The 16,870-nt window shown below is 33.5% G+C and overlaps 1 protein-coding gene across 10 annotated transcripts in view; it reads left to right on the top strand.

The window, feature by feature from the left end:
- LOC118187598 (putative ATP-dependent RNA helicase TDRD12) overlaps positions 1–16,870 on the top strand; it is a 342,589-nt gene that overhangs the window by 241,938 nt on the left and 83,781 nt on the right. For all 10 annotated transcript variants that reach the window (XR_015043602.1, XR_015043603.1, XR_015043601.1 and 7 more), the window contains 3 exons: positions 5,571–5,708; positions 8,840–9,027; positions 15,291–15,431. Coding sequence is in view for 6 of the 10 variants with exons in the window: in XM_085825776.1 (XP_085681902.1) it covers positions 5,571–5,708; positions 8,840–9,027; positions 15,291–15,431 (467 nt within the window). In the remaining 4 variants the exon portion in view is untranslated. The remainder of the gene's footprint in view (positions 1–5,570; positions 5,709–8,839; positions 9,028–15,290; positions 15,432–16,870) is intronic.

Raw genomic sequence — 16,870 nt, forward strand, 5'->3', positions numbered from 1 at the left:
AAATGTAACTAAAATGTCACTTATCTTCTTTCAAATGTGTCCAGTTACAGGGTTCGTAGCGGTCCTTATAAGCGCTTATAAGTCCTTATATTTGAAAATAAATTATGAAAGCCCTTAGAGGTGCTTACTTTTTCTCTAAATCACTTATTTTTTAAGTCCCCCCCCCTTTTTTTTTTTTTTTTTTTTTTTTGCATCAAAGTCGTAACTAAATAAACAACTTTTTCTTTCTTATCTGGAGCGTCAGATTGTGAATCATACTTCCGGAAATAGCTCTCTCCGCATTAATTTAATATTTAATCTTTGCTTTGTGCAAGTAGAGACATGTGTACATTGTTCTATTGGTAAAAAAGTTGTGAAAGGGCTAGAAAATTCTGGTATATTTCACATACGTTTCCTCCCACCCACAGACTATAGACGTTCCAAATCCCACGGGGTCAGTTCGTATTCGCGTTTATTATGATCGTTATGCTTATGTTATAAGCATATGTATGAATATTTGTAATATATTTGCAGTAAATGCTGAAGTATAGCTAAACTTTAAAAATGGGTAAGTGTGTTTTTAACACAGATTGGCTTTCTAAGGAAGAATATTCTGAATGGCTTAAACAAAGCGAAAATAATCGCAAAGCCATGTGTTCCTGGTGTAAAACTGAAATCAACATAGCAAGTATGGGAGAGTCTGCTTTAAAGCATCACATGGATCTTAAGTAAACTTTTTTCTATTTAATTATTATTAATTCTTGGTTGAAAATAAAAAATTTAAATCTCCCATGGACCGCTGATTTATTTATTTATTTTCTAATTTTCATTTTCTGCTTTTGAAAAGCTTTTGTCATACTATTCATTTACTATATTCCCCCCTCTTCCTATTATTTCTGCGTTTCATGCGTATCTTCAAAGTTGGGAATTTTGGGCTTATATTTTCAATTTTTTTTAGGGTTCTTAAGGTTTCGGATCCTTCCCTTTCTGTGATAAATCTCGGATATTCAAACCGTTACAGTTCGCAGCAATGGACTGGTTATTGTTTATTTATTTATTATTATTATTATTTTGTCACTTTCCAATATGGATTGAATAGAGCTAAAAGTTCTGCAATAGTTTTACTGTGCTTGCTAAGCAGCAGACTCAGTTTTGTTGGGCTATTTTTTTGTTTATAAATATATTTTTACAATCTGTATGTTTACAGTGATAACTGGGCTACAAATATTTTTTTTTTTTTAAATCAAGAGCAACATTTGTTATCTACTGTATGTTAAACTGTTATTTGCAATTAAAAAAATAATTGTATTGGCTTCCCATGGTTGAGTAATGCCGATTGTCTCTTTAAATACTGAATTTCTTTGGTTTTGAATTACAGTTAAATCTCATTTTTATTTTAAGGTTATGCAGTTGTGTATATATGTAATTAATGTAATTAAACAGGTGCTTATTTTTTCTTAAAATGTGGTTGAAAAGTGCTTATAGGTGCTTATTTTTTTTAACTAAAATGTGGCTATGAAATTGAGTTCTATGAATGTAAAATATTTAATGCTACTTGGTAAATTTCATAAAATTAATTTTATTCTCAAACATATTAATAATTATGTTAATTAAGTTATGTTTAATAATAATGCATCCTACTCACGTTCAGGCATAGATATAATATTTTTAATTGAATTTATTCAGTTCCCATTTGCTCATAGGTCCTTACTTTTTTTCATTGATGGTCCTTAAAAGTACTTAACTTCCTTGTGCAGAAATGTGTACGAACCCTGGTAGATCCTGGGAAAATGTTCAACAATTATCAGAGACAAATTATGTAGTCGAATTTTCCAAGAAAAATAAAACTCAGGTGTGCTACATTAATATGCTGAAACCATATTTTCAACAAGCAGAAAATATAAATTTGTTATGTTTAGAAGACAGGTTGACCTATGAAGATAAAATACCAAGTCTCAATTGTAGCCCAAATACTGAAATGTCTGGAATTTTGCAAGGCATCCAGTTGAGTTCATTATTATATGAAGATCAGCAAAAAGATTTAAAGCAATTGATACAGAAGTATTCCTGTATTATCTCTATTAAACCGGGATGTACTGACCTTATAAACATCATAGGATAGGAGGAACTATGAGCAGATGAACCGATATGCAGAGAACCTTATTGGATGTCTGCCAGACAAACTGAGAGTTTAAAAAGTGAAGTAGGCAAGATGATAAAACTCAAGTTATAGAATGAGGTGAATTGGATTTTACCTCTCCACTCATACTGTTTGAAGTTCCTGGAAAAGAGACGAGACCATAAATTGATTACTGTTGCTTGAACCAGACAACTAGGACACAATAGTTTCCCTTGCCAAACATTTAACAGTTAGTAGCAAAGTGAGATACCAGATATATACGAAGTAGGATTCAAAAGTTCCTGGACTGAGTCTATAATGTAAAAAATATTATGAATTAAATTTCAGAAACACATCCTCCTTTGAAATAAGACCCTTGTGCAACAACACATTTTTGCCAGCACCTGTAAAGTTCATCAAAGTGTGTCTGGAATCCATTTTTGGCTATGTCCTTTAATTCAGCCTGTGATGCACATTTAACTTCATCTGAAGTTTGAAATCGACGACCCTGCAAGCATCTTGCCAGTTCAGGAAATCGAAAGAAAGCGCAGGTGGTGAGATCAGGTGAGTAAGGAGATGAGGCAAAACAGTTGTTTTCGTAAGAAAGTCATTGACAAATAGGGATCGGTAAGCAGGAGCATTGTCATACAATAGCACCCATGACTGCTCGTTTCACATTTTTGGTCTCTTTTTCCAGATCAACTCACGCAGACGATGTAGGATTTCGATGTAGAGTTCTTTGTTCACAGTGCATCCTGCAGGGATAAATTCCAGATGCACAATGCCCTGGATATCGAGGAATACCTCTAGCATGACCTTTCCTTTAGACCGATCTTGGCGGAATTTCTGCTTCCGTGTAGATTGTGGTAATTTCCACGTTGCCAATGCTCCCTTGGTTTGCGTGTCATACAAAAAACACCATTTCTCGTCTCCAGTAACAATTCTGCCAAGTAGGGAAGGATCTTTGTCAACAGAGATTAAGTGTCCCACCATTTCCATTCGAATTCCCTTTTGGTCTACATTTAGCATGCGGGAAGCGAAGTGTTAACACACCTTATGCATGTTAAGATCTTTAGTCAGTGTTCACTGGCATGTGACCTCTGATATTCCAGCTGATTCTGCTATTTGAAAAATTGTTTGCTGCCTGTTTGCACGTACCACTACATACACCTTTTTAATGTTTTCATTGGTGCCCGAAGTCACTGGACGGCCACTGCGTTCGTCGTCTTCGGCACTTTCCCTACCTTCTCTGAATTGACGATGCCACTCAAAAGCTTGCGTTCTCAATAACGTTTCACTCCCATGCGCATGCTTTAACATTTTGAAAGTATCTGTAGCACTCTCTCCCAAGCAAACACAAAATTTGATATTTATTCTCTTTTCAACTGGCACCATTCCTTTCTATCGCTGGTTACTCAATGCACCTGCCTACAAAAAACACTGTCGCCGCGAGCTTTCAACCACATGATTTGGGACAAACAATTTTTGGGAAAGGGGAAGAACGTAGTAAAACAAAAACATTCTCATAGTCGCACTACTGCAAAAAAGTTTTACATTATAGACTCTGTCCAGGAACTTTTGAATCCTACAACATAACCATTCTAGATCTTATTCGAAGTTCCTTTGAAATACCACTAATTAAAAGACCTCAGACCTCAGTTGGACAGTTTTGTATTAAGTTTTGGCACTTTGAAGCCTTTTAAGGCTACCGTTTGGGCTAAAAATTGCATCATACGATTTTAGCTATTTGATGACAGGATTATTAAGAAACTGTGAAGAATTTGCTGTAATCTGTGTGTAAACCTGTGAAGAACATTTGAAGCACCTAGACATTAATTTGGAGAACATAAAATGCAAAACTGCAAATTAAGCCTTCGAAATATCAATTTGCTTATACAACCGTCAAATATCTAGGTCATGTAGTAGGAAAAGGTCAAAGAAGACCAGCAGAAGTAAAAATCCAAGCTATAAAGGACCTCCCTAAACCTACCATGAAAACACAGGTCCAGCCATTTTTAGGATTTGTGGCATATTATCAAAGGTATATTTCTGAATTTTCTGCGATTTCTGCTCCACTTACAGATTTCTTAAAAGGAAAATGTTGCAAATCATTCATAAATTGGATTGATGATTGCCAAAAAGCTTTTGATGAACTCAAGAAATGATTAACAGAAAATTCAGTCTTATATAGTCTGAAGTTTTTGCAGCCATTTATTGTTCAGCGCGATGCTTCGAATATTGGAATTGAATGCTACGAATATGTGTTGTATTATCACAGATAAATGTTAAGGGTGAGTAATCCAGTAATGTTTAGCAAAACGTTTTTGCTTACTGATCAGAAATACAGTACAATTGAAAGGGAGGATGCTGCCATTGTTTTCGTCATACAAAAGTTAAAATTCTACTTAGATGGACTTCATAAGTTCATTCAGACCGATCATAATCCTTCAGTGTGGTTGGATAAAAATGCTAGGACTAATCCTAGTCTATTGCAATGGGCTTTGCTTTTACAACCTTTTAACTATGAAGTGAAGTTGTGCATGAAAAGTGAAAGCACCATCAAAAAGTTGACAGTTTAAGTCATTGTATCCAGACATCTCACAACTAAATATATATATATATATACTAGTAAGTTTAAAACTTTGTTGCCTAAAATTTTCTAATATTAGAATGTTAAATTTTATATGTTTTTTTAAAATGCATACTTGGAAGGCACTTTAACACATTTAGTCTAGTATCTATTTGTATTTGTTGCACATATTCTTGACCATTTTTGTATTGTAAACAATGTTAATGTATTTGAACTGAAAATTTCATCTTGAAAAATCTATAGAATGAAAGGGAAAGTTTTCTTTGAAAAGTTCCCCATTAGGGAAGGGGTTTAATACTATAATGTCTTTGCGTTCCTGTGCTACTAACTTAATACCCGATAAGAAAGATAAAGAAACTTCATGCATAAAATATCCTCGCTTGAAGATGCACTCGCTTAAAATGTTTTCAGTTTTCCTGCAAGTCTGGGTAATAAACTATTGTTCGATCAGAATAGTTAGGTTTCTTTAAAAACTTCATTACAAATATATATATTGTAATGAAATTATAAAGTTTACTTATTTATAAACACTTATATGTAAACTCTTTGTAAATTTATAGATAATCATTTTTACATGTTGGACTGTAAACTGAAGTTTTTATATTGCAATTTTTAATAAAAACATGATTTGCAAGTAATATTGATGATTAATAATGAAGAATAATTACTCAAGCTGATAACAGGTGTAGGAATGTCTTTCAGTTTTAAATTCAATGATACTTCTATTTGTTAATTATTTATATGAGGTGCAAAATGTCATTAAATTTTTGTGAAATATTTTTTTTAAATATGCACTTTGTTTGCTTGTGTTTCAACCTTTTCATAAATCACAGTTTTAAAATCTTGAAAACTGTAAATTTTGATTTCTATATTCTTTTTCAGATATCATTGAAAATGTTTGTAAGGCAGTTGTATGTACTTCTTATTTAGACCATGCAAAAGAGATACATAATTTTCTTCAGTATGAAAATATTCGATCTTATCTTGTACATGAAGAAATGGAGCATTATATTTCAGATGGTAACTTTTTTCGTAATTATATATAATTTGTCATACTTTCCTTCACATTGTTAAATATTTTCTAAGGAGTTAATAAAACTTTTAGTAATATGTTATATAATATATATATATATATATATATATATAATATTTTCTAGGCATAATTTACATGTTTTTGATTAGAGTTATAATATTTCATAAGCAAAGTGTTCTTAATTCATGAAATTTAAGGTCCATATTCTGCATTTATTTCAATAGTTAGAAGATGGGTGTGAGAATTTAGTGAAATTTGTAATAATATTCACATGCTGGACATTGTAACAGACTGTGTATAATAGTAGCAGACTGTCTGTTGAGAAAGATTGTTTGATTCTTGTTAATAGAAAAATACTTTATACTTTCATTCTTTTCATGGTCTTTCAACTTTTTTGAACTAAACTGACAAAAATTGATTGAATTTTCTAATGGTGGGGTTTTATTAAATACTCAAAGTGATCTGTGCTGAACACATGAAAAAGTATGTTGACACCTGTCTCAATTTCTTTCTTTGATATTATCGGAAAGTCCATCAATTTAATATTATTGTTTCAAGTGACAAAGCATGAATTAACTCATGTAACCCCCAACAGAAGTAACAATCTGTGAAGTGGAATTATTCTGCATCTCCTAAAGCTTAAAAATTCAAGCACATGGTTTCACCCACAAGATCATATGCACAGCGTTTTGAGCTGATATAGAATTTTGCTTGTATAACTTTTATTTTCAGATCAAACACTGAAATCATAAGTTTACTATAAGACTGATAAAAATTTGTCAAGCAGTTCATGGCAAAAAACATAAAATACTGTTTCAGTGTGTAATACTGCTTCATGACGATGGTAAACCATGTACCATTCCTCAGCCTCAAAACTTAATCAAAGCATTTGTCTACAAACAAATGAATTATCAGTTGTACAGTTCAGACTTAGCATCAGATGACTTTTAACTGGCACCTAAAATTGTTCCAATAATTCAGAGGGGGCAGAGAGAAAAGTGAAGTGTGGCATTAATTGAATGGACATGTGACTAGTTTTCATGAGAGAACAAAAACTGCTATTTTATAAAGCTTAGAAAAACAAAAACTCTTTGAAAATGATCATTAGTAGGTGAAAACAAAAACCATTGGTCTGTGACCCTGAAATCAAGACAGTGTTTATTTTAACCCTTTCCGGCACACTACCCTTTTGAAGTTGCAGCTTTGATTTAAAAAAAAAGGGGGGGGCAGTCTCATTAAGCCTAGAGGAGCACACAAGTAAAATTTTGTGAAAGTAGCACTTATCATTTCAATTCTGTGGTTGGGCACACTGATTGAATAAAGCTTCAAAAAGAGTGCTGAAACGAGCATTGCTGGGAAGCGCATAAAAGAGTAAGAGATTTTGCCTGCGATTAAAAAACACTAGATTTTGAATACTGTAGCATGTGTAGCATTACGCAGGATGCGCCACAGGGAGACCTGCTACTCTACACCCCCTTAAAAAGCTCTTTTTTGGTTATATTATGATTACATGCATAAGAATGAAAAAAAAGTAACTTGGGTATATGATATTTACATTTCATATCTGCACTTTAGTCTATTTTTTTAATGGTGGTTCTTTCCAAAGAAAGTGATGCCACCTTTACAAACTAAAAAAGCACAACCCAATATTGCATGTTTTGCACATGTACCGGGGTACGTATCAGATTCATTATCTGAAAGCAATTTGTGTAGCACTTTCAGTACTTCAGAAATGGTCAGCTTTCTCGGATCCATTTGGAAAATAATTAAAAATCCGAAAAAAATAAACTAATATTATATCTACAATTATAAATTATAAACTATAAAATAAAATTAAATAAACATCTACAACTCAAAACTATTAAACATAGCGCCAGCGAAACTTTGAACAAAAGCGAAAGAGAAAAAGAGAACTGCTCTAGTGAAAAACCAAACACCTAACTGATAAAATTACCGTTGACCTTTAGAAAATCCCCCCCCAACAGTTTGTTAGTTGATAACCAAACGTCCCCTCCACAAAAAAGGGGGAGGGGGAGAGAGAAAAAAGAAGAAAGAGAAAAACAGGAAATGAAACACAGATGTGGATCCACCTTTTTGTTGCCAATGAACTGGCCGATGAGATTCAGAGAAACAAATACAGACTCTCAGTTGTCCTAGATTATCGGTGAGTCCGGTCTGGGCACACCTAGGGTTCGCCATTCGATTTTAGGCAAGATTTCAAGGTAAAAATTTAAAACTAATATAGAATAAATAATAAGAAGATTAGCATACAGCCAAAAAAATTACATAGAATTTTTTTTTCAAACAATTCCTTTTATACCCTAAAAAAAATGGAATATTTCTCTGAAAAATGAAGGTCTTAAGAAACTAAACATGGCTAAAATATATGGACTGGTTCGTGTTGAGCTGCCATCTACTGTAAATAAAGAAGGTTCAGAGTAACCTATAAATCCCTTTTTCATTCAATTTTTCGCGCATACAGAAGGAAATTTTTAGGTGTGCCCAGACCAGACATACTGTGCTACAAAGGCTTAAGAAAATTCTGAACTTTGTAATACTGAAAAAATTCAATGCATTGTCAAAGCACTATTCACTGTTTTCTTCAGCTACAGGGGTACTGTTCTATGAGCCACAAAGCAAGTGCTACAAGTTACAAGGGCATTGTTCATGAATATGCTCCCTTTTGCTAGTCTGTAGTCAAAAATATTATCTTGTATTTCTTCAGCATTTGAGAGACACTTTTCTTTGGAAATGGGCAGAATTGTGCTTGGCTAGAATAAGAAAAGTCTCATTCCATTTTTCCTTTGTAGTTAAACAGAATTTAGGTTTTTAATTATAATTTTTTCGCTGGTATATTCTGTAATTTCAATAAAATAGGAGAAAATTATAAATAGACATTCCTTTTTATGTAGCAGTTATATGTTTTATCACACATTTATTTATTTTAATATTCTGCAGTTAAGGCTGTATAGTTAAATGTTCTAGGTAGTTGAATCTAAAAATTTTTTCCTCTTGATTATTGCGGAAATGGGTGAAACATGCTTTTTTCTTCCTTTCTCATTGTGTGCAAAGAGTATTTCTGAAACTAAAAATATTTTTTTTTTTTTTATAATTTCAGAGGTTATTAAAGACTGGAAGTCTGTGAAGTCATCTTCTGTTCCTCATTGCCTCATTTTAACAGATGCATCTTTGACAAAATTATGTATTAGTGATGCTGAGTGCCTCATCCATTATGATGTTCCTGAAGATTCTCGTCTGCAATTTGGGAATCGTTTCAGCTGCATTGCAGAACATTTTACAAAAACAGTAAATTTTCTATTTATATTCTTCCTTGACATTCTAGTGCCTTTAAAAATATAATGGGATGTCATATTATTTTGTTACTAACTTGTTTCATTTGAATATGGGAATTGAATTCCATTATCAAACACTTTCTAAGTTTGTAAATGATAGAATGCAAATGTGCTCAGCTATTTCCTGTTTATATTTTACCTAGTTTCATTTCAAAACATCACAATGTGCTCTGATATCCTATTGTGTTGATTATGTGTTCATAGATTTATTTTCAACAAATATAAAATGTAAGAATTTTTTTTTTTTTACCCAAAAGGCCTAAAAAGCCCAAAAAGGCATTTCATTTTTCTTCAGAGTTTGTTGCCGTATGGCAAAATGTAAGATATTCATCATTCAAGTATAAAATGCCCGTTATTGATTGACAAACTAAGCTATTTAAAAGCAATATCTGCATTAGATGCAAAGCAATAGATGACTACTATTTTTTACGTTTTAATCTGGTTGGTTTCTGTAAAAAATGCATTTAATTCATGATATATGTAAATAAAAACATTAAATATTTTCATAGAATCACATTATATATTTTATCACTTGTCAAATATGCAGAAGATATATAATGATCCCATGTTAGTCTAAATGTAGATTCATCTAGTGTCCTATATAATCCTTCACTGTTCCAAATGGCCTATCTGTATAGATAATCTCTACTAATAAACCATTATAAATTTTGAAAGCAAGGCAACTGTTAAAAGCTAAATCCTTTTAGATTTTTTTAATTAAACATTATAATTTTTTTTGCTCTTTAATCCTGCTAAAATTATTTTAAATGCAAAGTGTACTTTGTTTAATCATTCTTTATTATTATTATTATTATTATTATTATCCATTTTTAATGATTTCTGATCAGATGTAATGAATGAACCTTTTCATTATGTCTAGTTTCCTATATACGTAATGTTATTTCGTACTGCTATAGTAAACTTCTAAAAGTGTTGGAGTAGAATGTAACAAACATCTGTCCTTTGAAACCTTCACTAAAGTGCAGCCATCGATTGAATTGAAGCTGAAATAAACTTCTCACTATATATATTCAAGTATAACAATACGATGCGCTTTAAAAAAATTACCCCAAGTTATACTCGGGCGTGGCATTTTGGAACACCAGTGCTGTGCCTGAGATTATTTTGGTCATGACAGTTAAAAGGTTAATACATTAAATTTTGTTAACTTTCAGGCAAAATTTTAAATCAGTTACTAATTTTATTTATTTCTTGGTAATGTTTTACACTTTTCTTGAAATTTGGGAAATTGTTTTCAAAATACTGGTGAGAATACTTAAAATATACTTGATTGCCCCATTTGTTACTGAAGAAAATAATCCAGAAGGGAAAAAAAATCCAGTATCACTTTTAACCACTTTGCATTTTTCATGGTAAAGCAAAAAATAATCTAGAGTCAATACAAGAAACCATAATATATTATAAATATTGCAGTAAAATACATGAAGAAAATATAAGAAACAAATACCGATGAGTTATATTATGCATGCCATCCACATGATAAGAATAGGCAGGCAGAATTAAATGACAAGATGAAATTAGATAAGTATTTTTATTCTGGCAATAAAAATATTTCTCTATTATTGTTAGAACTTACTTTAGTTTATTAAACAGTGTATAAAATGTAATGCTAATACACTGGTTATCATAAATTAAGGAAAAATCACAAAAATACCGACAACTCCCTCAAAAATAAGCCAAACCGTGTAAAATTTGAATATGTTGCCAAGTAAGAGTAGCTGAGTAAAACTCCAATATGCAAATTAGTTGCGCTACACTCAAAATACGTCATCTGCGAGGAGCATAAAAGTCCATGTTTGAGAGCAAGCTTACATATTTCACTGTGATAGTGACATCAGAAATTTGACATAGTCAATTCGTAACAATGATCTCCAGGCATCATTTGCCTGCAGAACTATGACAGAAAGCCACTGGGAGACTAGAGGCAGGACAAAGTCAAACAGAAGTGGCCAGATGGCTAAATGCTAGTCCTTCTGTGGTTCATAGACTTTGGAGGCAATTTCAAATCATAGATTCGGCACCTAAGAGGTTCAGCCAAGGACAGCCAACTGATACAACGAGCGCTGATGAACGATATTTGACATTATGTGCACTCATGAATAGAACTGCTACTCTGACTCTTCTTAGATCCTCCCTTGCTGCAGCCACCGGAAGGTTGGTGTCAATGTCAGCTGTGCGTATAAATCTTCGCGAAGGGGGTCTGTGGGAGGCGAACAACCATTTGCATGCTGCTCAAGTCACGCCATAGGAGGGATCGTTTGCAGTGGGCATTACAACATGTCCACTGAATGCCTGAGCAATGGAGGGCTATTCTTTTTATGGATGAGTCCAGGTTTAGTCTAGAATGCAATAGTAGGCATTATTTGATATGGAGAGAACCTGAAACCCGTTATCATCCTTCAAACATCCATGAAAGAGATGCATACGAAAGAGGCAGTGTCTGTGTTTGGTGTGGCATCTCTTTGGGTGGACGCAGAGACCTACATGTTTTTCCAAGGGGAACCGTGAATGCTCATGTTTATAGAGATGACATCCTTGATGCTTATGTGCACCCATATGGTGGGACAGTAGGTTTCCTGTTACAGGATAACAATGTAAGACCACACAGGGATCGCATCGTATACGATTATCTTCAACAAGAAACAATTATGCGAATTTAGTGGCCAGCTCGATTCCCGGACTTGAATCCTATCGAGCATGTTTGTGATGCTTTAGGAAGATGTTTAGCTGCTCTCAATCCGCCCCCTTGCCACCCTGCCTTAGACCCTTGCCACACTTGCAACTGCTTTGCAAGACCAATGGCTCTCGCTTCCTATGGAACTGATAGACCGCATAATTGAAAGCATCACACATCGCTGAAGGAGCTGTATTGCTTCTAGAGGCGATTATATTATAATTGAAGGTACTGTTATAGCAAACTGACATCTTCGATTTGTTCATTTTATACATATGCTAATTTCTATACTACCATAGTTGTCTGGTAATTTCTTTTTATGTTATTTGATACCTTACTATGTGTTGTATATTGTGGGTAAGTTTCATAAAATTCTACATGTAACTTTTTCAGTAATCGTGATTTTTCCTTAATTTATGATAACCAGTGTAGATCTAACTACAGTGATAGATGATAATAGTCAGTCTGCTTCATTCAGCATTTTTAGAGAGAAACTGAAATTTTTTTTTCATCTAAAAGTAATTTTGTTAATCCATAAATTTAATCCATAGTAATTTTGTTAATCCATAATTTGAAGAAAATAAGAAAGTAAAATGAAACTTAGAAAAATATTTAATTTTGTTGGGAAACGGGAGTTCAAGTAATTAAAAACCAACAACATGCCAACAGCAAAATCATCTGTACTTATGTAATAATGTAACCAACTTGGCACAGTTTGGGAATTTTTTACAAATGAAAAGGTAAAAGTTAATTCTTGGATGCAAGTTAATGGTTTTCATGTCTCTCTCTGCCCCCACACCTTTATTAAGAAAGTTTCCCAAACTATCAGTATTTATAATAAGCCAGTAAATATTATCAGCATATGCGAAGAAAATATACACCAGCAATTTAAATTATTAAAATAAGGATTCCATAATGCATTAAAAAATAAAACACATTCTTCTTCAAATCTTTTTGCAATTTTCTTATGCTGCTCATCTCCCAAAGTATACAGCGATCTTTTTTTTTCTTTTCTTTTTTTTTTTTTTTTTTTTTTTTTTTTTTTTTAATTTCAGAGAATTGCTGAGGCTTTGTGCTATCATCGAACACCTTTAGAAAATTTTGAGCAAAATTCTGTATTCTTGCAGCAAATTTCACAAGCAGATATTTTAAAACTAAGACAAAAATGGATCATGTTTTGCTGGAATTTGAAACACAGCAAAAAGAATGCATATGAAAATGAGAGCATTGCCTGACTGAAGGACTGTCATCGGCATGGTAACTGAAAGAACTGTTATGTGCAAGGTTGCCAGAGATTAGCACATTCTGAAATTTGGTTAATTCTATTAAGGTGGTGTCATTAATATGTGCATAAAGAGATAACTTTTACAGGGTTCGTACAATCCTAAAAAGTCCCTAGGTTCTTTGGAAGTGATTTTTAGTCCTTAATTTTGGCCGAAATCGGCAAAAGGTCCTTAATTTTGCTCATTTGACATTTCTGTCTGTTTTTACTTCCTTCTAAAGTAAAAAGGAAGTATTTTGTAATCATGAAAAGTTTCAGGCAGCATATTTCAACAAAAATATCCATTTTGACCATTGTTGAATGCAATTTAACAATGTTTTTACGTGATATCTGTTACTTTTTACGAGAAAGCGAGCTCGATACTAATTCGTGCTGATTAAGAAATACTCAGTAGGACTTTGTATGATACACTGAGTCTAACCTTTTTATACTTACTTTTTCCTATTTTTTAGATGACTTTATGTATTTTTATTATAAATCTTCTAAATCTAATCAAAAAAATTATAAAACTGCTTTAAAATGAATTCTAAAAAGAATTTTTCGTGGCATCTCTACGAACGTATGTACATGCGTACGTATCTCGCATAACTCAAAAACGAGTAGCCTCAGAACGTTTAAATTTTGTATATAGGACTGCTATAACATGTACACGTGCACCTCGTATTTTGGTTGCAATTGGCCGCACCAAACCTATATAAATATATTTATATATATATCCACTCCGTTACCCAGCTCGGTGATCTCAGTTTCTTTACTCTTATATGTTCACGTGTTCTCTGTACTCTGTACTCTGTACACGTGTTCGGTAGACCTCGTCCTTGACATAACCCCATAAAAAGAAGTCTAATGGGGTTATGTCAGGAGAGCATGGAGGCCAAACCGTTGGCCCATCACGACCAATCCATCACCCAGGAAAGGTCATATTGATATAGGCACGGATGTCCAAACCCCAATGAGGCAGTGCACCGTCTTTCTGAAACAAGGCATCGGGGTGATACTGAAGCAGCTGAGGAACAGCATACAATTGCAATATGTTCAGATACACTGCAGGTGTGATGGTAGCCTCAGCGAAGAAGAATGGCCCGATAATTCGATCGTGCAATAGCACGCACCAAACATTCACCTCTGGTGCATTCCATGACCTCGCCGGGGGGGGGGTTGTGAACCCCAAATGCGCACATTAAGAAGATTCACTACTCTACTGTCAAAAAAGGTCGTTTCGTTGGAAAAGGCAATTCGTCTGAGATAACCATCATCGTCCTCAATACATCATAGCATTTCGACCGCAAAGTCATATCAACGTGCACTGTCATTGGGCAACAAGGCCTGAATGATTTGTTCTTTGTATGCACGAAACAATAAACGTTTCTGTAAAATGTCATGGAGAGATCTTTTTGGTATCTGTAATTCACGTGAGGCCCTGTGCACCGATTTCTTCAGACTTCGCAGAAAAGACTGCCTCACAGCTTCCACCCTATCTGCTGAGGTTCTTGGTCGACCAGACCTCGGAAGGTCAGCAACTGATCCTGTGTTCTTAAACTTCTCATACCAGGCCTTAATGCTCTTAACATCAGGTGGATTCCTTCCAAATGTTGTCTGGAAGTGTCTCTGCACTGTGGTTGATGATCGTGTCTCATGGTACCACAGGACACACTGTGCCTTCTCCTGATTGGTTAACATGGCTTCTTGGACACTGCACCTCATCCACTACTTACATACTGCGAACCTAAAACAGAAAAAAAACTTTTGATAGTTTGTAAACAATTCGACACAAGTTTCATATTTGTATCTTACTTCTAGCCTGAGTTATCAATTTATGTAATCAGGGAAAGACTTTTCGGACACCCTGTATCATGGTAAATAGTCACTACAGAGAAGAAGATTTAGTATGCTCTTGTCAGTTAGCCACTTCTTGTTCTGGTTGTTGTAATGATTAATCATTATATAAGCATCAGTTCTAATACTGTTTTTTTTTATCTTATTAATTTATCTTAATTTCGTAGGTGTTTTTAGTGCATGCTTTAAAAAAGGGGCTTTTTATATTGTCTTCTGTCTCTATGTGTCTTTTTGTTTGGCTGCTGTTGTTAATGTTCATATTCATGTGTGAATGCAATGTGTACCACATACATATTTCATTCACACACATGTATGAACAGCATATCTTCATTACTTGTTGTCATTCATAATTATTTGCATTGTCCCTTATGCATAAGATTGTAATTTTTGTTAATTTTTACAGGGAAAGAATTCAAAATGTGTTTGCCACATTCTTATTAGTGAAGACTGCTCTGTAAAAGCATCTTCCCTACTGAAAATAGTTAAACGAAGTGGAAGAATTGTTCCAGAAGAGTTGAAAGACCTTATAAAGAAACAAAACCTCGTATGTCCAAACTTTAAACCCCCTCTTATCTTAGTTTATTATCTTTTTTATATTAAAAATTAAACTGTTTAATTTTTTTATGTTTTATGATAATAATGGAATTTGTACTGTGAATAAAATTTTATATTCAAAGCAGGGTGAACTTCTTCAATTTACAAAAAAATGCCACTTTGAGATTTTGATCACTCTGTTGATACCACAAATGGCTAAAATTACATACAATTGTTAAAGTAAGCAGAATTTTCCATGGATATTTCCTAGGTATAAATTGCAATTCAAAAATTTTCCAGAATGTAGTAGAAACAAAAAAGCAATTTCTTAGTTTGTTTCAATTTAAAAGTGTAGGCAGCTAATTTGTGAGCTCACTAAAATTAAGAGAAATTCTCTTCTTCAAGTGTCTTAGAGGAAATTGACTCTAAATTTAATGTTGTTAAAATTTTAAGAAACTGGTCTCTAAATTATTATTTAATAAATATAAAGATACTTAATTGGGCTCTAATATCTAACTAATTAATTAAAAAATTTTATCAAGTGCATTTCATTATTTTATGTGTTGAGCTATATTCAGAGAAGTTCATATGCAAATAACACAGGCAACTTTAAAGTATATATAATGGTAACTCCTATACAGTACAATATGTATATTTTTGAATTTGGAGATAAGTAGCATGTCCTTTGTGGAAATTCAGCATATACTCCTACTCTGATGAGAAATTCATCAGAACTAATTGACCAAAGAAAACATTTTTTGACCATATGTGTAAAAAATTCCATGTGATGTTGTGTAATCTAAATAGAAATAGCATTAAAAAGTAGCGTGGTACTTAACTTTTTGCCATCAATTGTTTACCTGTTAAGACAAACTGCATGCTGAGCGTGATTGAATATAAACTCCAGTGGCAAATATGATGATTGCATCTGAAATAATTTCTTAGCTAAACAGCAAAAGGTGCAACAAAATCATTTATTTCAATGAATGTTTATATCATCTTCAAAATACTGTATTGCCATTAGCAAAGCAAATAAAATAATTAAGTATGTATATTTAATCTCAATCTGCATGGCGACCGAGGTGGCCATGCAGTTGGAAAGTAGCGGCTAATGACTCTTTCTGTAGTGAATTTCTGTCGTAGCATCTGTTGCACCCGTACAGCAATGTGTGGAGGGGCTCCATCTTGCATGAAATTGATTTCCCCCAGGCATTGTCTTTGCTGAAGTGCCGGAATGACAAAACTGCTCAACATGTGGTGATATTTCTCCGGTAACAGAACAGGTTTCCGGTGCTGTCAGGGTAATGTTCCCATAGAAGAATGAACCTACGATAAATTCCGCTGTGAACCCACACCAAACAGTTACTTTTGGTGAATGTAAGGGAATTGCTATGACTGCATGTGGTGTTTTGTCATCCCGGATTTGGCAGTTCTGGGTATTCACAGTTC

The sequence above is a fragment of the Stegodyphus dumicola genome, chromosome 10 (assembly GCF_044657685.1).
Source record: "Stegodyphus dumicola isolate Sdum_Otavi_A_Nest chromosome 10, ASM4465768v1".
NCBI classification, from domain to species: domain Eukaryota; kingdom Metazoa; phylum Arthropoda; class Arachnida; order Araneae; family Eresidae; genus Stegodyphus; species Stegodyphus dumicola.